Source organism: Pistacia vera, unplaced genomic scaffold (assembly GCF_008641045.1).
Source record: "Pistacia vera cultivar Batoury unplaced genomic scaffold, PisVer_v2 Contig805, whole genome shotgun sequence".
In the NCBI taxonomy this organism is placed as follows: Eukaryota; Viridiplantae; Streptophyta; class Magnoliopsida; order Sapindales; family Anacardiaceae; genus Pistacia; species Pistacia vera.
Genome location: NW_022196674.1, coordinates 139,115 through 165,053, shown reverse-complemented (window position 1 = coordinate 165,053; position 25,939 = coordinate 139,115). Strand labels below are relative to the sequence as shown.

At 35.8% G+C, this 25,939-nt stretch overlaps 2 protein-coding genes across 4 annotated transcripts; both read left to right on the top strand.

Annotated features, from left to right (window-relative positions):
• The first annotated feature begins 5,471 nt into the window (after positions 1-5,471).
• LOC116117378 (KH domain-containing protein At4g18375) lies at positions 5,472-12,960 on the top strand. 3 transcript variants are annotated; one of them, XM_031403417.1, is made up of 8 exons: positions 5,472-5,608; positions 5,823-6,446; positions 6,609-7,103; positions 9,089-9,328; positions 9,426-9,692; positions 10,404-10,459; positions 10,545-10,641; positions 10,935-12,960. In XM_031403417.1, the coding sequence occupies exons 2-8, from the start codon at positions 5,859-5,861 to the stop codon at positions 11,064-11,066; spliced, it is 1,875 nt and encodes a 624-aa protein (XP_031259277.1). In that variant the 5' UTR covers positions 5,472-5,608; positions 5,823-5,858; the 3' UTR covers positions 11,067-12,960. The 3 variants fall into 3 exon arrangements, with proteins under 3 accessions (XP_031259277.1, XP_031259276.1, XP_031259278.1); XM_031403416.1 differs by having other exon boundaries at positions 5,817-6,446; XM_031403418.1 differs by lacking the exon at positions 5,472-5,608 and having other exon boundaries at positions 5,668-6,446.
• A 2,413-nt stretch (positions 12,961-15,373) lies between these two features.
• LOC116117388 (ornithine aminotransferase, mitochondrial) lies at positions 15,374-21,396 on the top strand. Its single transcript, XM_031403432.1, has 10 exons — positions 15,374-15,644; positions 16,020-16,128; positions 16,445-16,675; positions 17,756-17,915; positions 18,060-18,115; positions 18,688-18,840; positions 19,867-19,964; positions 20,050-20,130; positions 20,674-20,907; positions 21,206-21,396. The coding sequence occupies exons 1-10, from the start codon at positions 15,376-15,378 to the stop codon at positions 21,342-21,344; spliced, it is 1,530 nt and encodes a 509-aa protein (XP_031259292.1). The 5' UTR covers positions 15,374-15,375; the 3' UTR covers positions 21,345-21,396.
• The last annotated feature ends 4,543 nt before the right edge of the window (positions 21,397-25,939 follow it).

The following is a 25,939-nucleotide window of genomic DNA, read 5'->3' as shown; positions in this document are numbered from 1 at the left end:
TCAAGCAATCAACTCATTCATCCACAAGGAAAGCAACAAAACAGAATCACAAAAGGAAACACAAAAGCCAACTAACGGATAAGTATAATATAAAAAAGCCTCAAGCGGCTAAGTATCAAGTACAAAAAGTAAGGCACACACGCCATGCAAGGGCATCGCAGGCCCCAAAAATACATGAGTAACAATAAACCTAAGGGGCATCATGGCCCACATCATCGGTGTGAGTCGTCTCACCCAAGACCACGGTCTTAGATGACCCAGCTCTGATCGTGGGTTGACGACTTGGTGGAGTCGCCACCACATCCTCTACTCTCCTCTTTGGCTGAGGATTCCCTCTTCTGTTTCTTGCGACGTCTCCTGATAGACTCACTCTCACTTAGGATAGTTAGCTTCTTCATTAGCTTTGCTGCAATCGCAAACTCTTCAACAGTTAGTAAGTTCAGCCTCGACTTACCGAACAAAATATGATTGCAGTAGCGGATGAGCAACACAATCCAGGTTTGCTTCAGCAAAGGGAAGGGGATACCTTATTGGATTGCTCCTACTTCAGCCCAAAGATGACTCGTCTGGGTTAACACGTCTAGGCCATCCCTATTCTGCCCGGCTCGGTTGAATTCAAAATCTGCAAAGAAGAAACACAATAAGATTTTAGTAATCAAAATCTAAGGTAAGGACAAAGTTTCTCACCAGTCGCTCGCCAGGTGTACGGAATCTCGCCTGGCCTCTCTGCCTAAAGACTTCCTCACCCCTCATAAAAAAGTACCACTCCTTCCAATTCTTGTCACTCGACTAGAGGTCGGTCATGAGGTGAGCCCGATCATGCCTAAGGTTAATTAGGTATCGACCTTTGTCCTTGTCATTTTTCATCAGGAAATACGAATACAGCAACTCGTGCAGCCCAAACATCACCTGGTTCCGCACGTAAAGGTCATTTAGAGCCATCAGTAACCTCTATCTGTTTGGCATAATCTAGGACAGGGCAATCATGAAATGGTACAGGACCTCCCAGACAAAGCGAGGGATAGGAAGCCTTAGCCCATCGTGAAACCATTTCTCATAGGTGCTCACCCAGCCTTTCGCCTCCCAGTCGACCTACTCGTATGACTACAGTGCCCCAATCTCGATGGACTCTGGAATGTGATACATCATTCGGATCTGCCACATATTATTGTCCTTCAATATGGGCAGGTAATCCTGGCTCAGTATCCACTACCTGGCCAACTCGGCTGGTCCTCGGAGCCACTACTGGTGGAGGGTGTACTTTCAGAATCACCAACTCCATTGGAGTCTTCCCCACTCCTCCCCTGCCTCTCCGACTCATCGTCCCTCGGAGTGGCGCCACTCGGTCCGAGGGCAGCCACATTCACCCCAGTCGGTATACCGACCAAAATGCCCCCACCTTCGAGCATCATCGCCATGGTGGGGGCATTCTTATACTCATCTCTAACCTCCCCTTCAGCCCCACTTGAACCGCTCGATCTTGACCTTGACATTAAGCACTCTTTCCACTCGCCCCGGGCGATTGACCACTTTCAATTTAGAGCCTACTCCGTTCTAAAGCCTCACTCACCCTCAGCTACCGATCGACTCCTTATCCAAAAGCCAACACCGCCTGATTCCTACTTGCCCTCAGCTATTGATCGACTCCCTGTCTAAAAGCCAACACCGCCTGATTCCTACTTGCCTTCCACCACTGACTGACTCTCTGTCCAAAAGCCAACACCGCCTAATTCCTACTCGTCATAAGCCACTGACTGCCCAATCCTCAAATGCTAAATTCTCCAACTCTTATTCAAACTTTGACTCGGTCTGAATGATCGAATACCAGCCTAGCTTAAACCTCCGACCACTCAGTCTGAAAGACCGGTCAACCCCAAAGATGTGCTACCATACTTCAAACCTCCCAACTGAACACCATACTCGACTTGGTCAGGTAGACCGAGATGAGCCGAATGGGAAACCTGTATAAATCAACTCCATCTTCTAAAAACCTAGGAAAAACCTAGAAAAGGTACTGTAAACCCAGAATCCTCGATTGCTGACAAAAGATTTTTTTACCTTCTTCGTTCGACCCAAAATTCAAACTTTTTCAAAAATAAAACATGACACCTCCCAAAATTTTCCAAAACCGTTCAAAAATACTCCAAACCCAACAATAACTTCCCAAACTTTGCTCAATCTCTCCAAAAAACGCCGCAGAAAACAAGAAAGGGAACAGAAAAAAGCATAAAGAAACGAGCGTTTATCGTAGAAGTGGCCAAAAATCTCGAAATCCTTCAAAGCTGCGAAGAAAACCCAGAGCACAGAGGAAAACACGAAATGAAGAAAATGGAAATGGGAAGATGAAACAAACGGTTGCCCCCACGTATTTATCGACGAAAAAGTGTCAAAGCTAACACGTGGCAATTTATGATTGGTCATCGAGAACCGCGTGAATTCGATTTTCTAGCCCAAATTCAGAAGATGTCTTGATCATACATGTGTCGGGAGATGGATTATCTAGCTGTGCTTTGTTTTCGAACGGTAACCACTCGCTGGGTTCACCCGATCGAACGGAGTTACCATTGGACATGTTGACTATCCAACCTCGGTTCTCTAGCCTTATAACGAACATTGCTTTAGCAAAACATGAACTCCACCCCCTCAGTCATCCCGACCAAGTGAACCAGCTTTCCCGATTGGAAACACATATACACCCATTCGCTTGGAGTCAACCAATCAGCCTAAGGCACCACCACCAAGTTAAGCCTAACGTATCCTGCTCGGCGAGAAGTACTGAGCAAGCACACCTTCAAGGGATAGTTTGCGCACCCACTCACCTAGTCTATTACACCAAGTGAGGACACCTTCATGAGACAACCCGCATACCCACTTCTCGGCTCGGTACATGGACTAACAACACCTTCGTGGGACAACCCACATGCCCGATCATTTGTCTAGATAGATTGAGTGAGAACACCTTCTAGGGAGGTTTCACTTACTCTCCCGCTTGGAAGGACATACTGAGTGAGGATATATGCATTAGACACTTCATGCTCCCGGTCAACCTAGCATACCAAGCGATTCTAATACGATTAGCTCCACTCCCCCACTCGGTCAAATACACCGAGCGTGTTCATGACTAGGCTTCACCTCCATCCGCCCGGTCTGACGTACCAAATGGTTCACCGGTAATAAAATCTATACCATTCGCTCCCGGGAGCAGAGAAGCAATACGCTCATAAGTTCAGCCGGTCGGTCACGAAGGTTGACCAGATACACCTCCACGCAATGTTTACTCTCTAAGCTAAGCACTCCTTAACTCACAGAGTGGGGGGCAAACTGTTAAGGCCAAAAAATATCCACGGCCCAAATAGGCCCAAAACCGAGGACACCTTCAACAAAGCTGAAAGCTCAGGCCTAATTCCGATGGGGCCCATAACGGAGTTCTACAGATGAGGCCCATTCGGTATGTTTTCTCAGTACCTTACCATCTGGACCTAGGCCTTCTGATCTTGGAATACCTTCTAGACTTACTATCAACTTGGAGCCCATAGTCGCCTACGAACTACAGTACTACTTGACCTCTATTAAGTCAGTTAATCACTATCCTGATTTGTCTAAGGCCTATGTTCTAGGCATGCGAAGACTCCCTTTCCTACTGAGATAAGGGAGCCAAAGGCTCCACCCTTTCATAAAAAACACCACTGCAAGGACTCCCAGTCCTACCAATATTCGAAAACCTTGTAGTCACTATTTAAACAGAGGTCAGCCCTCTCATAAAGAATGAAGACATTACACCTTCAGACCCTGGAGTTCCCACTTAAGAACTTCGTATTACAGTCGTAGTCATAGTCCTCGACTAGACTTCTGGTAACCTTTCCTTTCCCTAACCCTCACTAAACTAGCCTCATTCAGCCTTGCTGAGTTGAGCGTCGGAGTGCCTATGGCAAACACCACCCGGTATTTTCTGTCTGCTTCACGCTTGTTTCCTTACGTGTGCAGGTGCAGTAGATCGCTAGTGGCCTCAACCTCAGGGGATCAGTCCCCCTTTCCGTACAAGTAGATTTTTGCATCTACAAATTGCATATCAAATTATAAACTCCCATTTAAATTTGATGTCAGCTACTCAGTTTCATTTCTCTTCTCAGCTTCATTCAACCTGAAAAAAAAAAAAAGAAAAAAAAAAGCAACCCAAATAAGAAATAATTTTGACAATGTGATAGGATTCTCTCCCAACTCAATCAACCCAATTACCAAATAACTCAATAAGAACAGTAAGCAAACAACCAAGAAAACCCAGAAAATAATCCAGCAACACAATCAAATAAACTACAATCAAACAAAAGAAACAGATAATGAAACTAAATTTGTTTCTATGCTTCCTAAAATCACAATCTGTAGGAAGTTGTTGGCTTTATCAATTTCAAGTTTCAACCAAGCAGCAGCACAATTTTAATTCCTAAAATCACCCATAGAGAATTTAGGTTATTTACTTATTTTGAAAAATAATGAAAACGTCCATGGGCAATTATGTACTCTAAAAATGTTTACATGTTACAGAGGCTGAAATCGAAGATGAACGAAGGTCGATGATGATCCGTTGGTCAAAGATGAAAGATTCAAAGAAGATCGAACAACGAAGGTCCATAATGATTAAGTCGAAGATTAAAGAAGATCAAAGAAAAGAAAAAAGAAGTCGAAGGTGAAGGTGAAAGATTCAAAGAAGATCGAAGAAAAGAATATCGAACAACGAAGGTCCAAGATGATTCAGTCGAAGATTAAAGAAGAACAAAAAATGAAGATTCAAGAATGAAGAGGTATGCGCCGTCAGCGAGAACGAAGGAAGAAGAGAATGAGATGCGAGTTAGCGATTAGAGAATTAGATTTAGGGTTTTTAGTTTTTCAACTTTTGTGACTTGGTTTTTTCTACTGTTCGGTTGGACCAGCGGTTTGATACTATTAAGCCGGTCTAAAACGGTTCAAAGGTTAATTCCAATTTTTATTCATCTTTGAACCGGATTTAGTTCCGAAACCTGGTCGGACTCGTCCAACCGGCCAATCCGTCCCGTTTTTAGAACAATGCTTTTATTCCCTTCAACTATTTAAAATTTTATTTCTAATTTATTTTTAAATCTTAAAAATTGACTTCCGATTCAGATTATCGAAATGACCTAAACTGACTCAACTCGGGTAGACGATGTCATGATGGCAGGGGGATATGCAAGACTTTTAAAAAATCCTGGGGGTGTTATATTAGCTCTTCTCCAAGGAGGGTATGCAATAACCCGATTTGGGGAGATAAATAGTGTAGTTATTTTAGACTAATTTCCCGAAAGTGAATCCACTCTGATACACTGTACCAAAACGCACACATTGTATATCTTTTCCTAAACGGATTTCTTTCTTATATTTACAACTAGTTAAAAACTTAAAATAAAAAAATAAAACCTAGGCTTAAGGCAAAGTGACGATCCACAAGACGGATAAAAATTGGGCCGTGAAATCATCTAATCCAATCCTGGTACCAAGAAAATCAAGCTTTAGAAAATAAAAATAAAATCCACCCTCTGCTCTGTTCTCTCTCCCTTCTCTCCGTAGGGTTTTCTTTTCTTATTCACTCCGACAGGTAATCCTGTGCCTTTTCATCCTTCACATTATTCTTTTCTTCATACTGGGTTATTTAGTTATCAGTTAATTAAGCGGTGTGTTTGATTTTCTAATCTCTTTTATGTCTGAAATCTCGCTTCTTTATTTTGTCATATTGTTTATGAATTAAATTACATGGTTTGGAGGAGTGTTAATTGTTGAATGGATTTATAACCCCTTTTTCTTAGTTACAGGAGGTGATTTGTATTGAATTAATAGAATAAACAGTAATGGGTGAGAGTGGGAAGCGATATCGTCCCCGGAGAGATTATGATGGGGATAGCAAGAATCAGAAGAGACGCCTAAATGATAAAGATGAAAAGGGTAGTGATGATTTGGTTGTTTATAGAATACTTTGCCCAGATGTTGTTATTGGAAGTGTTATTGGTAAAAGTGGTAAAGTTATAAATTCAATTAGGCAAGAAACAAGAGCAAGGGTGAAGGTTGTGGACCCTTTTCCAGGTGCTAAGGATAGGGTAATAATAATTTATTGCCATGTTAAAGATAAGGAGGATGTTGAAGTTGATGATGAGTTAAATGATAAACAGCCTTTGTGTGCTGCCCAAGACGCTCTTCTCAGAGTTCATGCTGCAATTTCTAATGCACTGGCTAATGCCACTGATACTGATAAGAAAAGGAAAGATAAGGAGGAATGTCAAATACTTGTTCCATCTAGCCAATCAGCAAATATCATTGGTAAGGCTGGGACGACTATAAAGAAATTGAGGAGTAAAACAAGGACCAACATTAAGGTTACTGCCAAGGATGCTGCAGACCCGACTCATTCATGTGCCATGGATTTTGACAATTTTGTTCTGGTTAGTGCTAGAGACATTCAAACCTCTTTGAAATTTCTGCTTTACAGTGGAAGTTTTATCTTTTTTAATCAATGATTTAGTTAAAGCTTGGTTATTACATCTCATTCTGTAGTTTCCTTTTTGGTGGTTGTGGCTTAAGTGTTATGTTTGTGTTTGAATCAGATAAGTGGTGAATCAGAAGCTGTGAAGAAAGCATTATTTGCAGTTTCTGCAATAATGTACAAGTTTTCTCCTAGGGAAGAGATTCCTCTTGAAACAACCGTGGCAGAAGCTCCTCCAAGCATTATCATTCCATCAGATGTCCCTATTTATCCACCAGGTGGATTGTATCCAAATGCAGATCCTATTCTCCCTCCTAGATCCGTTCCTTCTATCCTAGGTGGTACACATGTACCAGATCTTCAGGGTTATGCTGATTCAGGGAATACATGGCCTGTATATTCAGCAGCCCTTCCTGTAATTTCTGGTCTTGGTGGTGCCTCTCGATCTGAGGAGTTAGTCATAAGAGTTTTGTGTCCCTTTAACAAGATTGGCCGTGTCATTGGGAAGGGAGGGGGTACCATCAAAAGTATAAGGCAGGGTAGTGGTGCTCAAATTGAGGTTGATGACACTAAGGACAATCGTGATGAATGTATCATTACGGTCACTGCAATTGAGGTATGGTTCTTGTTTTTATCCCTTTCTAGTTTTTTTTGAACTTATTCATTTAGTACTAAAGTAGGCACAAGATGAACAAATTTTGTCATTAATTTTTGTTGTTGAAATATTTACCTTCTTTTATGATAAGATATCATCAGCGTAAAATTTTGGGGCCTCTTTTTATTTTTGTACAAATCTTGAATGAGTCTTGAAATGCTTGACCTTTTGACCTAGTATTATATATGACTTATAATACTATTAAGACTAAGGGGCAATGAAAGTAACAGAAATTAGGCCAGATGTTCAAAATCTCGTGCTACTTCATCTTCAATAGAATCTGGATTTGTTATGGTGAATTGGTCATCCTTCCTTTAGAGAAATCCAAATGTAATATTCTAAAATGTGTTAGAAAGTAAATTTAAAGAGCTTTCCAATGATACATGTAGAGATTTTTGTAGTGTATGTGTGGAGAACTTTTCTATCCCCTAGAGATTTTTTTGAATTTTGTTGGTACCTCTTATTTGGGTGATAATTAAAAATGTCCTTAAGAGGGAAATTTTTTGGTAAAATATTATTAAAAATTGGTTATGAAATTATGAAAAAATCTCTTTGGGAGGGGTACTTTTAATGGTTTCTAAAAATATTGGGTGAAGATAAATTCAAGGATCTCTCAAGGGGTCCATAATAGTTACTCTCTATCAATTAAGTCATTGGAAGCTATTTCCAAGGATATCCCTTTTTCTTTACCCACAAAACCTTTGTTGTTGGAAATGCAAGGATGTTTCTTTTTGGGAAGAGAAGTGGATTGGAGACTCTTCCCATATAGATCGTCTTTCTGGAAGTGCCAATATTTATTCTAGAGTGTTTTCTTCTCCTCTTTTGAATTGGAGTTGGTTTCTTAATTGTAAAAGAAACTTGAATGGCTGGGAAACTATAAAATTGCCCTAACAGTTTTGCTAGATAATGTGTCAATTGATAGGATGTAGAATTATATAAGGATTTGGAAGATATAGACTTTGGGATAATCTTACAAATCATACTTAATAAGGTAGGTTTGTCACAGATCTTAAACCTTCTATATGATTTGGAAGGGTAGAGTACCTCCCAAATTCTGAAGTTGGTGCTTTACCAAATTCTTATGTTTTTGCATGGCTGTGTACCCAAGGAAAAATGGATACTTGAGAGCTCATTCAATCAAAACACTGCAATATGATACTATTACCATCTTGATGTGTTTTGTGCAAGAAAAATGAAGAATCATCCAACCATCTGTTCCTGCATTGTGCTGTGGTCTCTACTTTGTGGGCTTTATGGAAATAAGTTAAAATTTTATGGTTTAGCCTGGGCTATTACAAATCTTTTCTTTTGAGAAAGTGGAAATACTAAGAATAATTGGAACTTCTTTAGTCTACTTTGCGTAAGATGGCAAGAAAGAAATTATGGTATCTTTGAAGATAGAAGTTGGAAGATATTAATCTCTTGTGGAATAGAGTTTATCTTTTTGCTTCTATATGGGCCTTAATTCCCAAAGAATTCCATGATACATATTTTTTATCTATTCACTTAAATTGGGCAGGAGTTTTGGATTAATGTTTCTTTTTTATTTTTTGGGATACGACTGTTTTGATGATTAATACTCTTTTTGGTGTCTTTTTTTTTTTTCCCCCCCTTCTTTTTTGGTTTTTAATAGATTGTTACCCCCTTAGATGGAGGCTTTTGTTTCTTGGTGTAAACCTAGTACACAGTTGCATTTTCTTCTTTCAGTCTCTCTCTCTCTCTCTCTCTCTCTCTCTCTCTCTCTCTCTCTGTATATATGAGAGAGAGAGAGAGAGAGTTAACTCCACTAACTGTTGTGATATAAAAATATACAAAGTCCTTTAAAGAAACTATTTTAATCTGGTATCTATTATGAACATTTTGATTTTGTTTTCCCACTGATGTGCATGGTATGGTATGAATTTTCTAACTTTTATTGTTCATGTGATATTTCTACTATTTGGCAGTCACCTGATGATTTAAAATCCATGGCTGTTGAAGCTGTTCTCCTGCTGCAAGCAAAAATAAATGACGAAGATGACGACACCGTTACTGTCCGATTCCTTGTTTCTTCAAAAGTTATTGGCTGTATAATTGGAAAGAGTGGTTCAATAATAAATGAAATTCGGAAGAGGACCAGAGCTGATGTCCGAATTTCCAAAGGGGAAAAACCTAAATGTGCTGACGTAAATGATGAGCTTGTAGAGGTCTGTTTTACAATTTTCTTTAATCCTTTTCTTCTAAGTTCTGTCTGCTGCTTTTTCTTCTATTTGCTACAGAAGTTTTTTGTGTATCCGTGCTTAGGTGGTTGGAGAAGTTAGTAGTGTGAGAGATGCTCTTGTTCAGATTGTTTTAAGACTTCGTGATGATGTCTTGAAAGACAGGGATGCTGCTCGTAACCCTTCTGTCGGCTCTGATTCTATGTACTCAGGTGGCGCAGGGCTTTCGGTGCCTCCTCTCTTGTCATCTGGTCCCCCAGTCACTCAATTGGGTTATGATCAGAGGGCTGAAACTGGAAGTGGCCTAGGCATGCTTTCCTCTAGCAGCCTCTATGGATATGGATCATTGCCGGTATGCCATCGTTTGGCTTCTGAGTTATTCCATCATTTGCATTTTTTCGCTGTCAATAACTTTGGTTTCCTTACCATGTTTAAATTATTTTATTTGATGCTCTTCTAGGCTTTGTGGCTGAGTACTCTATGATCAGAAAAACTGTTGTAAATTAATTGTTTTATGTTTGTGTGTGACTCATTTAAATCATTTTTGGTGGTCAGCTACTTTTGGTTTTCATGTCCCTCTCAATCATGTTTTCAAAGATTGCAATAATCCCATATATTAATTCAAAAAATTTCACGTTTCTGGTGAATTCTGCAACAGTTGTATATTTATGCTGGTTCTTTGCTTTCATTCATGGTGGATTGATTGGAAGTATGATCAAATAAAAATTATATAGTTATTAAGTACCATGACTCCATGAGAGTGAAATCATTCAGATTATTTTTCAGTCCTCTTGTGTTGGTCCCTTCCTAGATCATAAATATCTATCATTGGGCAGCCTTTTTTGTTTTTTGTTTTTTTCTTATTTGGCCTTTAGGTTTAATTTCATGTAAAGGTTTAATTATGCTCTTGAATTGAACTAACAAAATAGATTATGGTTTTCTCTTTTTTATTTACTCGGTGAGTTTTAGTGTTCTGCTTAGTAATTTTCAGTTATGGTTTGAAATTTAAAATTTTACGTTCTGCTAAGTGTTGATTTTATGTTGATTTGATTATTTTTGATAGATTGGTGAGAGTACATATGGATCCGTGTCCTCGTATTCATCCAAGCTTTATGGAGGGTTAGTATGTTGTGTTTGGAAATGTTTCGTCTGTCTTGTACACCTTCCATTAACATCAACTTTGTGATATTGTGCATTTATTCAGGTTGCCGCCTACCTCAGCTCTTGAGATATTGGTTCCTGCTAATGCAGTGGGTAAAGTGATGGGCAAAGGAGGGGCAAATTTAGCTAACATTCGGAAGGTTGGTCCATTTCTCTCTCACATAATTTGTTACAGAAGCTAATGTTTAGCTGAGTGGCTAACTAACCAAAACCGAGATGAAATTCACTAGTACGTAGAAACAAGAGAAGCTTGAAAGAACTGTAAATGTTGGCTCTGTTTTGGTTTGTTCTAGACTAATCCCCATGACTTGTGGTCATTGATTAATCTCTAAATTTTCTCAAGTGTTAATTAGGTATGGGACCTTGATAATAATTTTCCTTGTAGAATCTGCTTGATAGGATAACATCCTTACACTAGCTTGTTTCCTTTCAGATATCAGGAGCAATGATAGAAATTTCTGATTCCAAATCTTCCCATGGTGATCGTGTTGCTCTAATTTCTGGTAATCCTGAGCAGAGACGTTCAGCTGAAAACTTGATTCAGGCATTTGTAATGGCCACATGAGTTGTGAAGAAACTTCTTGATGTTTGAAGGTGAATAGTTAGAGTTTTCGAATTCTCCCTAAATTTATTTGCGCCCCATAGTTCCTTTAGGTTTGATCTGGGGAGGACGTCATATTCTAGGCTACTTCAACTGGACTCTTCCTGTTTCTTCCATAACAGTGCCTATCAAGATCATGCTGGAAGATTCACTGCTGGTTTAATATATCCATAGGAGTTAGGTTCCTTCTCTGTTGCTTAATCTATTCTTCATCTGCGGAATCATAGTACTTTTTAGGATCTTTCTATCCTTGCGTAATAATAGGTCTTATCTTTGAGTAGTTGGGAGTCCATCGTATTTCCAGTTTTTTTATACTCAATAAATTTGATGTGTGCGCAAGGAAATGTTTTTTCAACCATAATGTCAAACTCATTATATTTGTGTGATATTTTCTGGTCATTCAATCTCTTGCCCTCAGCTTCTTGCGCAAAGGATCTTTTTCCATGAACTAGACAAAATCTGATGCTGTTGGTAATTAATCCTTTCACTCAGTAATCTTCTTGCTCATTTGTGCAGCATTAAAGAAAGAGATTTGACCCCTGGAATTAAATAAATTTCCAACAACTCTATGGAACATTGAGTTTTTCCACCCGTTTCATTATTCTTAATCTCTTTCAGTGTTCCTGGTTTACGAATAGATTGATGCGCCAATTAAATCATGAACTTGCTATGTGATTTCTGGGTTTTAATTGCATTCAATACCCTTATTATCTTTTATTTCCATCAGTTTCACATTGTAATTCAGCTTCTCGCTGTCACTGAAATCTATTGGCATTACACTTCTGATTTTTCTCAAAAAACTTACCCCATAAACTAATTTTGATTATATTTGCCAGTTTTTGGTTTATGTGGAGTAAAAAATAAGTATATGATTTTTTGGGGCTATTTTAAAAAAAAAAAAAAAAAAAAAAATTCCTTTTTTCATATTTACATTTGAAATCCTCGCTTGGACTTTGCTAGCAAAAGTAGAAAGTAGGAATTTGAATTCACCAGTTATGACCTCAGTCGCTTCTGTTTACTGGGTTATCGCTTTACAGCTCTCTTTTAAGTATCAGAACTCAATTAAGCCTAGTGATTTGAAACAGTATTAAAAGTTAATTATCACATTCTTGCTGTTTTCATGTGCTGCATAGATAATTTTGTGGATAATTATTTTTGAGCTCTCCTTCCTGTCTCTGTTTCTATTGAGATTTTTCCTATTCAAATACTGTCCGATTGGCTATGATTGAATTAGTCATAGCGTACAAAGTACACTTGATTAATTTAGCTCACAACAAAAGTATCATCAGAGTGGTATAATCTTGGCTTCATTCAATCTTTCTATCTTCTATGATATCTGTTTTTTATTCAGACTCTTCGTATTCGAATACTCGGGCTGGCTATGACCATACTTGTCATAGCACCCTAATAAACTTAGTTAAATTATTACACCAGAAGCCTCAGAGCTGCAGAGCACTGGTGCAATGCTTGCTTCATTTAACTGTGCTATCTCCCATTTTCATATAATGTTGTCTCACCGTCTCATATTTAACGGTGAAAATTGGTCGTGTACAATCAGACTAAAATTTTTTTCCTGTGATAAAGTTTGATATGTTCTTTTATACTTTATTGATCAAATTGGTTCAGCCAATTCACAAGCTTGCTCCTTGCTGGTCCTTTTATTCCTCTATTAGGATCTCTTTGGGTAGGGCATAACTTTAGCGCATCAGACTGTTTTACTTAAATTTTGGTTATAGTATAGTTGTTTATCAGGATATTATAAATGTTGCATTCATTTGCAACAGTTATTTTGTTCCATCGATGTCTCCCACAGCAGTGACTATATCAACCAATGGCATCTAGTTAGTGTCTATTCCATTTTGTGCAGATGTGGATGTCTTCCATGTCTACTTTTATTTGTATTGTGGATTATAATTATATGGGACTTCTAGCGTTCCTTATTACCTCTGTGACTGTTCCATTGGTGAACAAGCTAAGGTCAAAATCAACTGATCTTACTTTCATTGTGTTTTAGGCTGTCTGCTTGTTTCGCCTTGCAGAATTTATATTTAGGATTGGACATTGTAGACTACATCTTGTGCAGTTAGATAGTTAATGTAGTTCAGATTTTATTCTACATTTTAAGAGCTATTGAGTATAGGACTTGGCTTAGCCATATTTGTCATATTGTTTATTGGAAGCTGTGTTTTTTCTAGTGTTGGGTTTATGAAATGATGCTTGTGATTTATTTTGGAAGGTGCTCTTCGAGAGAGCTGCACTTGTTGCTGTTAGATCATTTTGTATGTTTACAGGAAACTGTTGGTTTCAGGCCATGTAATGACTAGATGCTTCTCTGGGTTGTTACTGGAATAAATGTTTTTGTTTTGCCTTCATTAGAGCTCTTTGTATGATAGAACTTGAAGGTTGCGTGTTGTGCTACTATGCTAAAATGTTTATATATCAACAATTGCTAAGCAGAAGGGGGGAGAATGTAAGGATTTTTTACTTTTATGGACTTGTAAAATGCAATTTTATTTTTTTTCGGGGTATAATTTAGTGGTACATTTAATGTTACAAAAAATTAAAAAATAAAATAAGTGTTCCTGAAATGAAATTGTAGCAAACATGGTAAGATAGTGGAAGGTTGCAAAGGCACCACCTTCTGTTTATGTGATTTCCAATGCAATTTAGCTGCTAACTACTACCCTATCAGTCAAGTTACTTATTATATCATATCAAAAGTAAATATTACATCCCGAAAGTAAACTATAGTTTTGTTGTAATATAAACCTTATAGTTTCGAAATAACTTTGTTAAATAAGAAGCATTGTTTTTTTTTTTTTTTTTTTTTTAATGTTTATATACTTTCATCATCCACTCATAATAAATTGGTTAATCTTTTTGTTACTAAGTTACATCTATTAGATACAACATGAACTCATTCCTTAAAAGCGGATTTGGGTTTCATTAACGGGTCAACATGTTAGTAACATATTTCATAACAGGTCGTGTTCAGGTTTCTTTATTTTATAATTATATATTTTTAATCATTTTAGTAATACTAATAAACTATTTAAAATATATAATACATAAGTTATTTATTTATTTTTAAAATTTTCAACCTAATTACTCTAGCATTCTTCTTAATTTCAATTCTTCAAAGAAAAGACTCATTTTCACTCCTAGTCATTATTTTCAATCAATATATGTAATATTTGAATGAGGTTTCAGTGATGAAACTGTAGCAAAAAGACGGATTATATTTTGTAAGCTATATTGAATTTAAGAATTTAGACTATATATATTATTAGTATTGTAAGGAGAAAAAAATTACAATTGGGAGTGAGATTGTATGATTAAGAAGTTTTTATACATTTCAATATTTATGTGTTTAGGTATATCATATATGGTTCAATATTATTTATAAGTTATATTAATTGCTTAATTATAATGTTTATTAAAAATTGGGGAAAGCTTTTAATGGGTCGGTTTGGGTGTGAGTTTTTCATGTTTAATCCACACACTAACAACCATTGCTAGTATGAGGTTTGAGTTTCCAATACATCGTAGCTTATATCAATTTTAATAAAAATAGGTAGGGACACAATGGTATTTTTGAAAAAAAAAAAAATTCAATTTCTTTGCTTCTTGGGAGTTTGGTTGTGATGGGGTTACTCGGGATGTAAGTGACCTCCTCTTTTGACATTTTGGAGACTGGTGGTGCTACAAAATCCCTTTCGCTTTTGGATAGTGTGCTTTTGTGTTAATTTTGGACTCAATCTTGTAAATACCCATGTTCATGGACTTATTTTTGCAAATGTTTATGCATATGGTTGGCACTTTTGGATTCTTTTGAACCTAACTTGAGGCATGACCCGTGGTAGGACCACTTCTTATATTTATAGTCTCTTTGGTTCCATTTCTTTGCAAAAAGAAACGGAAAAAAAGATAGATTAGGATAGTCTTAGATAAAATCATTATTTGTCCTAACCAGGTCTATTCTGAAGTACGATGGCTGTTTTCTAGGCCTCTTGTACATTTTTTTCTACTTTTTTATAAAGCTTACTTATCCCAAAAAAAGTTGTCAAGTGCCAGGGTTCAAGGGTACAATGTGATGATTTCACACAAAACGTCTCTAAGCGGCAAATTATCTAAACCTGAGGGTAGTTTTTGAATTTTGTGGTAACAAATTTGTTAGATTGAAGTGCAGGTGTCATTTGAGAATTGGCCTTATGATGCTTTTGATGAGGATGGGCGATGGTGCATTCGTTGGTGGGATATTGGGTGGATTAGAATGTCGTGTCACGGATCAGCTTTGGGATGCAAGCCAAAACGATTTGTTAGAAAAGGAGATAAACACAAACATCCTTATTCGATCCAGCAAGAGATAATTGAAATAATTACACTTTCACATTTGTTTATAGATTATGCTTCAACAAGAAGAGGATTGCAGGTTTGTATGAAAACTTTGCAGGAGGAGTTATGGGGTACTGTGCCTGAAAACGCAACTCCTTCCTCTTCCCAACAACTCATCAACTTGGAATATGAATATAGCGCCCACAAGTCAGTTTCTCATCAAATCTCCTCGTTTTTTTTTTGTTTTTTTCATGTTTCAGTATATTCTCTTATTTAACAACTCATCACGCAGTAAATTGGAATGATTTGACAAGTTTAAGTTCTATTCTAGAAGCTCAATTAAATAAATTATTCATTGGTTCCTAAATCCCGAACATCTATTGAAAGCAGCTCATCATTATTTATCATATTTACACTCATGTCCATATTACATTATTGCCCGTATCTCAATCCCCAATTCGTTGCTCGAGCTTTTTCATACATTTTTTTTTCTTGGTTTTGTCATTCAACATGAGATGGGTTATCTGATGCTTTTTTTCTTGCTCAGATTATAACTAAAGCCACTTGGTGTAAAAAATGCAGTTACCACCCAGTTCCTGTCGTATTCTCTCAGGCAAAGGGATCATCCATATGGGATCCAGAAGGCAACAAATATCTGGATTTTCTATCTGCTTACTCAGCAGTTAATCAGGTATTAACTTTGGTATTATTATGCTTTAATTTTGTACCTTTGAGTAAACCAAAAATTTATTTTTCTGTTTGGATATTGTGAAATTTTCTTGCCAAAAGCATGGCGACAGTAGATGAATTTTCTGTTAAAAGAAAATTTAAAGTTTGAATTTCAACCTTTTGTTTTCCTCACTGACAGCTTTTTTGTGTCTGTACTAGAGTAAAGTGCTGAGGTCTGTTCTCTGCCAGACTTATTGCAGAAGCTTCTGATTCGAACTCTTCTTTGTATTGAATTTGACATTGACCTTTTATAGTCAACTTGTAATTTCCTACTGTAGGGACATTGTCATCCAAAGATCATGAAAGCATTGCAAGAACAGGCAGATAGGCTTACTCTCAGTTCTAGAGCCTTCTATAATGATAAATTTCCAATATTTGCAGAGCGTCTAACAAGTATGTTTGGCTTTGATATGGTGCTACCTATGAACACTGGTGCTGAAGGTGTGGAAACGGCTCTGAAATTGGCCAGGAAGTGGGGTTATGAGAAGAAAAAGATTCCCAAAGATGAGGTAGATTCTTCGACAACTAAACTTCTTTTGAGAATGTGTAACGACTTTAGTTTTTGTGTTCTTGAATTATTCTTTGTGGGGGCATATAGAACTCCATTTACTTGATTTCTTGTAACTCAGAGCTATTTTTGTCCTTTGGCATCACATGATTCTTTTTATGTTCATATAATGTAATAAACATAGGTTAATGGCTAGAATTATATGTGTGGTATGTTACTATATATGAGAAAACAAGAAATGAGAAGCTTAGGTTGGAGAAAGGTTGATGTTAATCTTTTAGTAGATCTGTAAAAAATAGAATCATAATCCTCTTTTTTTTCACATTCACCAGCTTAACTTGAAGTTCTGCTTTCTAGAAATTCTGTGAATAAGATGCAACTAATTCCATAGAATTGCCACAATCTTCCTTCATCTGGAGGTGATGGATTTTTTAACTTGGAAGCAATGAAGCTTAAAAATGAATTATACTTAACTGGCTGTATGTAGTACATGTGGAACAGAGTGGAATAGTGAGGAATTTGGTATGTCTGGGACAACTTCATGGCCTTACTTATATTTTTGAAACCTTTATGTGGAATGAAATCATCCACACTGCTGCTGTCATTGGTCTTTATCAAACATGATCAGATTATCTTGACCATTTTATTTGTTGTACTAATTTGTTACGTGATACAATTCTGAAAATACATTTACCTCTTCTTTATGTTGTTGTCTGGGCATTCTTTTTTACTAACATTTGAATATGGATTTGTTAAGGCTGGTTAAGGAGAAACAGGAAGTTTGGAAATGTATCAGAAATATTACCTACTTTAATATCCTTGTTTGTTATTAGACGTGACCTCTTAGAGATGACCAATGAGTTGTGTTCCTGTGTTCATATACTTCTATTTGGAATAAGCGTCCCTTTTATTTCTTTTTAGTGTAGATTTTCACTTATTAACTTCAAAATTTTGATATTCAGGAATTCTTATTGTTGTTCAACTATTTTTAATTTGTTCTGTATATTTGATGTTGTTCTGGAAGAATATGTACAGTTAAAGTATTTGTTTCAGTTCTTTACTCAGACTGATAGATATGCAGGCTATTATAGTTTCTTGTTGTGGATGCTTCCATGGCCGCACATTGGCTGTGATTTCTATGAGCTGTGACAATGAGGCTACTCATGGTTTTGGGCCATTGTTACCAGGCAATCTCAAAGTTGATTTTGGTGATGCGGTTGCTCTTGAGAAAATATTTAAAGGTGTCAATACACCATATCTTCCTCCCTCTCTCTCTCTCTGTTTATATCCTATTTAGAGCTCGTTTAAGAGGCCTATCTGTGTAAACATTAGTTCATCTGGAGTGCTTTGTCATTGGAACTTATTAGTTTTCTTATGGTTTGCAGAAAGTGGAGAACGAATAGCTGGATTTCTTTTTGAACCAATTCAAGGAGAGGCTGGGGTATGTGTTCTGGAGTATTTTTTCCCTAATTTCAGGTTTATGAAATCTGCTATAAGAGCTTGCTGACTGCTCAGCTGTCTCTGGGATAGACCAAGATTTCCTTGTAAAATGGAAGCTATTGCAAAAGGAATAAGAGAATATTAATGTAACCATGCATGGAGTAGTCTGTCTTTGTTGGAAACATCTGATGAATGCATTGATAACAACATACATGTTCAAAGCATGTTTCATTATAGAATGGGATAAAGTTTTGTCCCATATAATTACTTTATGATTGTACATAGCCTTGTTCTGAAAAAAATGATAAGTTAATTTATTCTGGACAAAGAACTACAACTGTTAATTTCCTTTCTTCACATATATAACCCTTAGGTAGCATTATCATCATTTTTCAATTTAGTGGATAAAGAGATTTTTTTTTTCTCATCTTTTTTATTTTTAAGATTCTTTTTCCTCTGTTCATGAGGTAGGGGGATGGCAGAAGCTGCTTGTCCTGCTTCTTAGATTGAGCATTTTTCTGTAAATGTTTAAATTTCCTTATATTGTTAGGAACAACTTGTTGTTTTGGCTAGGTTATAATTCCTCCGGATGGTTATCTAAAAGCTGTTAGAGATCTTTGCACTAAGTATAATGTTTTAATGATTGCTGATGAAATACAAAGTGGCTTAGCAAGGACTGGAAGAATGCTGGCTTGTGATTGGGAAGAAGTCCATCCAGATGTAGTGGTAAGGTCCTCTATTTTTCACAGGTTTTCAATTGTTGGATGTGAACATGAAATTGTTTATTGTTCCCTTTGATATCAATTTCGTGGTTGCCACTATAGATTGGTTTGTATGAGTGTTCAAATAAGTTATAAGATGGTTGATCGACAAGTTAGTATTTTATTCAGGAGTTGTAGCAAGGCCTAAAAGCAGATGCTGACAGGGACATGCAACTTATTTGATCATTTTAACCATTATGGAAACATCAGAGTTATTATATCAAAATCTGTTGGGACCTGAATTGCAAAATGATAACAGAAACATTTTCCTGCAATTTGATTTATTAATCAAATTAGTACATGTGTTGTGAATATGGACGATTATCAGGATGATTATTACAGTATGAAGGCCACATATTTTGATTCAAAAACTCTCTCTGTGGGACAGATGAGAATATGGTCTCTATCAAATTCTTAGACTACAAAAATAATAGTTACTATATGTTATTATTGGCTTCCATATATATCAGTTATGGAGTAGCTTTTACAGCTTATTGTGAATATCAGGTACCGTAAGTACTAAGAGTAAACAAGACAATAAATTTTTAGTTATTTCTTAGAGGCTGGTCTTTGGAAATATGGAATGTTACATTGAAAATAAGTTTTGATAAAACTGGAAGGTTAAGCTGATTCACAGGCATTTTTGTCAAAGGCATTTCAATGGTGAAATACGAGTCCTAAGCTGTTTGTGATAATTCTGCTGCTAAAGAATTCTATCCTATTCTATATTAGTATGAGCAATGCTAGTTTTACGAAGACACATACAAAGGGGGCATACAAAGACAATCTCTACCTTTGATTTTCATGATTTCTCTCTCTCTCTCTCTTTTTCCGTTTTTTCTTTGTTTTTTTCTTCTTGTTGATGTCACTTTGTAACTCTTTTTGTATAGGTCTTTATAAGGATAGTATTTTTCTATTAGTATTACAGTTTATGGACTCTTAAATATGCTTTGAAACAGTTAATGGTGTCTTCTACGGTTTCTTTATTCAGATACTAGGAAAAGCATTGGGTGGTGGAGTCATACCTGTAAGTGCAGTTCTCGCCAACAAAGATGTAATGCTTTGTATTCAACCTGGAGAGCACGGAAGGTTTGCAGTTACAACTGCTGCTTTGAATTTGTTATTCAACCTGTAATAGTTTGTTGTCATCATTCTAACTTGTTATTGTTCTCAGCACCTTCGGCGGAAATCCTTTGGCCAGTGCAGTGTCCATTGCCTCACTAGATGTTATCAAAGATGAGAAACTAGCTGATAGGTATTAGAATTCCATTGCTTAATATCTTGTTTCAAGATTACATGAAACTACATTTGGAAAACAAAATAATTAACTCTTGATAAATTTTTGTATTATTATATTACTTTTTCTGAATATTTGTTTAAATGGTAGATAATCTCAACATTACTGCTGGTCTTATGTCATAGTAATAAAAGTTTTGACATTAATTCAGCTGATTTCCATTAAGAAGTCCTTGATTGGGGTGCATCTCTTTTGTCGTATAGTTTGGCAGATAACTCTCAGATATCCGTAGCATAATCCTTCCACCTTTTTTTGTTTTCTTTCCATCATTATTCTTTAGATAGTACCGGAAGACCCTTGAGTCTAATCTATTCAATCAAACTATAGTGTTACCCTTGGAGACAGAATTCTACAGTATATTAAAGTTCTCAGTATAAGAAAAAAAATTTCTATATTATAAAAATTCTCAACTTGAATTCATATATTTTCATTTTCATTATTTTGTTTTCCTTCGAAAGAACTGAAACAGAGATTTCTATTTGCTTATTTCCTATTTTACAGATCTGTGCATTTAGGAAAGGAGCTTAGGCATCGGCTGCTTAAAATTCAGCAGCAATTTCCCGACTACATTAACGAAGTCCGAGGAAGAGGACTGTTCAATGCTGTGGAGTTTGACAGCAGGGCTTTGTCTCCTGTTTCTGCATATGACATCTGTCTAAATATGAAGGAGAGAGGAGTTCTTGCTAAGCCCACACATGACACTATAGTCCGCTTAACTCCTCCACTCTCCATAAGGTATCAACATTCAATAAAGTTTCATGCCAGTTTCTACAAGCATAATGTGAGGTGTTTTTTTTTACTTGAATCATATTTACCACTTTTGCCAATCAAAAAGTTTGACAACCCACAACATATTTTGCTTTATTGGTGGACCTCAATAAAGAAAGATTGACATATATATTTGATAACATCTTGTTCTTAAATTATTACTGATCTGTGGCTGAAATGCTGAATTATACGCTCCAAATGTCAGTAAACTCATCCACAGATTTTGGTTTACATTTATACTGATGTGAGCTGGTGTAATTTTCAGTTTGGATGAGTTGGAAGAAGGGTCAAAGGTGCTGCATGATGTTTTGGAACTGGATTTACCAAATATGAAGAAGGCCAAACCACCAAAAGTTTCCCCAACTGCTTCTACCACTTGTCACCGTTGTGGCCGGAACCTGTAATGCTTCTTCTTCACACAAAAACATCTATGAATACCATATGTCTCTTAAACATAATGTTATAATCAATTATGTGATCATATTATAATGTAATATTATAATGAATTAAGTAATCATACTATAAATCTTTAATGTAATATTATAATTAATTAAATTTCTAATCATTTAATTAAGTATTGTCCTAATGTTTATAATGGAATGTTATAATTAATTAAGTAATTATTTAATTAAATAATCATTTGTTTATAACGTAATGTTAAGATTAATTAAGTAATCATACTATAAATTTATAATGTAATGTTATAATTAATTAAATTTCTAATCATTTAATTATGTAATGTTATAATTAATTATGTGATCATACTATAATGTAATGTTATAATGAATAAAGTAATCATACAATAAATTTTTAATGTAATATTATAATTTATTAAATTTCTAATAATTTAATTAAGTATTATACTAATGTTTATAATGGAATGTTATAATTAATTAAGTAATCATTTAATTAAGTAATCATTTGTTTATAATGTAATGTTATAATTAATTAAGTAATTATATTATAAATCTATAATATGATGTTATAATTAATTAAGTTTCTAATTATTTAATTAAGTAATGTACTAGATTACTAATGTAATGTTATAAGCTTATAATTAATTAAGTAATCATTTAACTATAATATAATTATATACTTAGAACTTGATAATTGAAGTAAATAACTAAATATTATATTATTATTCAATCAAATATACTATTTTATTCAAAAATAATTCTTTTAATAACATTAAAACAATTTTAATTTGTCCTAATTCCAATTATACACTTAATTGATCAAAACTTTAATATTAATATATTATATTATATTAAAGTTTTTTATATGGTTTAGTTTATATGTAATAAGTATAATTGTATATTTAATTAGGTTATTAGAAAAATTTAACTTTTTTCCATTTTAAATTTTTTATATGTAAAATTATGAGACCCCCCATTCTTCACAGATATTTTATTTCAGCTTAGGTTCCAAAACAGGGTACTTGCTGTAGGTTCCAAGTCGGGTACTTGCTGCAGGTTCTTTTTTTCCAGGTTCCAGTTCCAGTTCTGGTTCCTCCACATGTAAGAACTAGAACCAAAACCACACAGTGTCGGTTCCAAAAAAGTGAAACCAGAACCTATACGCATAATGTCGGTTCCAAAAAAGTGGAACCAAAACCTACCCGCACAGTGTTGGTTCCGAGTAGCTTCTAGTTCCAGTTCTGGTTCTACCCGCAGGTTCTGGTTCTATCCGCTACCTGTGCTCACCCCTACGTTCTTATGCCCCACTTAATACCTAAAATACCCATAAAATACTTAAAATCCTTTTTTTTTTTTTTTTTTGGGTAAACCCGGTAATTGCCTATCCCATGACTCGAAATAAGACTTTTAGGTATAGTTAACCCTAGTAACTAAAGGACTCGTCATCCGATCACAAGGAAAGATGTAAAATACTTGAAATCCTTTTTTTACACCATTTCCAAATTTTAGTTCAGACTTGGTTTTCTATTGTGTTTGTATTCCAACCCTAAGTTTTTTTTACTTTGTTTCTTCATCGTATACATTATTGGTTGTGTTGATACACTTTATTCAATTTATTGAAGGTAGGCATTAAATTTCCTACGATTTTAACTTTAAATTTTATTTTATTTTGTTAAAACTTTTCCCTTAGGTCATGTTTGGTTTGTGGATTAGAAATTGATGGACCGAAAGTATGATGAATGGAAATCAATGAAATGAAAGTACTATGAATGAATAGGATAAGATTAGTTTATTTGGTTGTAAGACATGACAATCTTTGACCTATACCCGTGGGTCCACGGGTGCCCGGGTAAAACAAGCGGATATGAGTGTCCATAATATTTATCCGTTTCAAAATTACCCGTATCCGGCCCGCTCATAAAAATTGCGGGTGGGCTAAGTGATGCTCGTGGGTACCCACACAAAATTAAAAAAAAAAAAAAAATTAAAATAGTCTTCTCTCCTTTCAACTCTGCATCACTCTCTCTACCAAACAAACAAACAAATATTTTTATTCTCTTTTCTCGAGATTCAATTCAAAGTTTGGAATGACGATTTCAGTTTCAGCTTCAACAATTTCTTCCTTGAGCACTAAAGCTTCTTCTAGAAACCTCTCCAAACTCTCATCGCTATCTTCTCTGCAACTCCTTGTATAGTTCTGTCATATTCAAATTATTAACAATAGCCGGATTTCATCTCCCTCCCGGCCTCATCCTCTAGTACTTATTTGATTTGTGTTTTGTTCAGCTAAAGAAGAAGGGGTTTGTCTAAAGAAGAAGGAAGAGAAATTGGGTTTGTATGAAGAAGGAGGAAGAGAAAGGTTGTTGGGATTCTAAAGAAACAAGATTTGTGGCTGTGAGCTAAGGAAGAGAAAGGTTGTTGGGATTGTTGAACTTTCTCTCTCTTACTAGTTTTTACTTTGTGGGTTGTTTTTGCTTACGGTAGAATTTTCAGGCTTTAACAAAGAGAGGCGATGGGCTAAGCTTAGTCTCCGATGGGAAATAACAAAAAACTGGAAAAAAAATTCAGAAAAGTCCATTTTATGCGGGTGACTCACGGGTCGACCCGTACTCGTACAGACGGGTACAAGTCATGCATTTCCTGACCCATGAAAATTTTTTACCCATGCATGTTTTGCCTGTTACCCGTAATTACTCAACCCGTACCCATTCGGCCCACTTGTTTGCCAGTTCTAGTTGTAATATACTAATATGGAATGGAAAACAATTGATTGCTTTTGGATGAAAATGCCCTTAATTTATTTTATTTAATAAATACATTTTTTTATTTTTTATTTAAATATAAAATTTTAAATATTTTAAAATAAATGAAATTTCAAAATATTTTTTAAAAATTCAAAAATTTTTAAAAATTTCAAACCGGTCAACACTGGTCAAACTCGCCCAACAAATTTGCCCCACGCTTTTAGCGTCATCTCTGGTGTGCGCGGAATCAACGATTGGTGATCTGGGTAGATCCTGCGGCTTAAAACCAATGTTGTGATGTATGTGCGGTGGTATTTATCATGGCTTCGGCGCGTGACGTTATGACATCGGAATCTGCCCAAATTGGTAGATCATTAGTCGTTGATTGCTTACGCCCCCACGGTGACACTAGCTGCGTGACAGAAATTTGCCATCCAGTGAATTTAATTGGTGTTGACTGATTTGAAGATTTTGAAAATTAATTTCTTTTTTTGAAAATTCTTAAAATTTCAAAATATTTAATCATTAATATTTTTAATAAAATAATTATTGAGGTATAAATAATTTAAATTTAAATATATTGATTTAAAGGTAAAATGGGAAATCAAAATTTAAAGAAGGGGTAAATTAGATATTTTAGTCAGCCATTTCTGGTAATGGATGACATTCCTCCCAAACTTGGGAGGTATCCCACACGACTCTTTTTTAAGGAATAAAATTTATATTCCTTATGCAACTCTTATAAACCAAACAAGGAATAAGGAATAAGATTTTCTATTTCTTTGTCCATTACTTCCAATCAAACATAATCTTATAGTTTAATTTGTTTTAGAAATCATCATGTTGTTTTTGAAATTATAATCAAACAATTAATAATAATTTGGGATAAATTAGAAGTTTTTAATTCATATGTAAGAATAGGGTTAGAGTTTATATGAGAAATGGGGATTCATCATTCATGATATATATATATATATATATATATATATATAAAATAGTGGTGCACTCAAGAACAATATTATTGTTTATAGTAGTTTATTTAAGGTTAAAATTCTCAAAACTGAAGAAATTAAAAAAATGGGGACTACTTAAACATAGAATGGTAGCTAAAAATCACTTCCCTAAATTTAATAAGGGCCAGCAAGAGATAACAATGAAGCATGGTTGTACTTAATCTCTTCCGAGGGTCTAAGGGGATTTGTAGATACTTTGTTTCCAAATCTCATTAAAGAGTGATGATCTGAAATTCTGCACCAACTAGAATATCGATACAAAATTCCTCATCAATTGGAGGTACTCGGTTAACTGTGTTGGAACCGAGCAAGATGGGTGCGTGACTCCAGAGAGTCAATGCTGAAGACTATGTCAATGCATGATCATGGATGAGGTTGAAACGGATGTCCCAGAAAATGATGCAAGAGTAGGAACTTTTAAAGTGGTTCGGCTAGGAGAAAACAAAGCCTACATCCACTATTTATTCTTGAGTATGAACTGAGCAACAACCAAAGGTCCCCCTTTTCTTTTCTTCCTTTCTATTTATATGGAGTACTGACAGTGTCATGATGACGGGTAAGTCAACTGGGTCGTCATGATTTAGACGGCAGCTAGAGGCTCACATGCTCCCCAATGACAAGGAATGTTGGTGTTCCCCTCGACATGAGGCGCTTTTATAGGCTTTCTGTCGACTTAGTTGCATGAAAGGCATGTGGAGCCTACTTGGCCACGTGCCATCGATCGGGGTAGGCAGCGTACACATGGCAAAGTGGTTTGGTTGAATGGAGGGATGATTCGTACAATGAGTTTCTTTGCCCACCTCGCCAAATGTCATGTTCTCTATCT

Excerpts from the sequence above, each read along its gene's own strand:
- LOC116117378 (XM_031403417.1), top strand. The coding sequence starts at position 5,859 with ATGGGTGAGAGTGGGAAGCGATATCGTCCCCGGAGAGATTATGATGGG. Across the intron at positions 6,447-6,608 it reads ATTTTGACAATTTTGTTCTG|ATAAGTGGTGAATCAGAAGC; the intron begins GTTAGTGCTAGA and ends TGTTTGAATCAG. Across the intron at positions 7,104-9,088 it reads TTACGGTCACTGCAATTGAG|TCACCTGATGATTTAAAATC; the intron begins GTATGGTTCTTG and ends ACTATTTGGCAG.
- LOC116117388 (XM_031403432.1), top strand. The coding sequence starts at position 15,376 with ATGTCGTGTCACGGATCAGCTTTGGGATGCAAGCCAAAACGATTTGTT. Across the intron at positions 17,916-18,059 it reads TCTTGAGAAAATATTTAAAG|AAAGTGGAGAACGAATAGCT; the intron begins GTGTCAATACAC and ends TATGGTTTGCAG. Across the intron at positions 20,908-21,205 it reads ACTCCTCCACTCTCCATAAG|TTTGGATGAGTTGGAAGAAG; the intron begins GTATCAACATTC and ends TGTAATTTTCAG.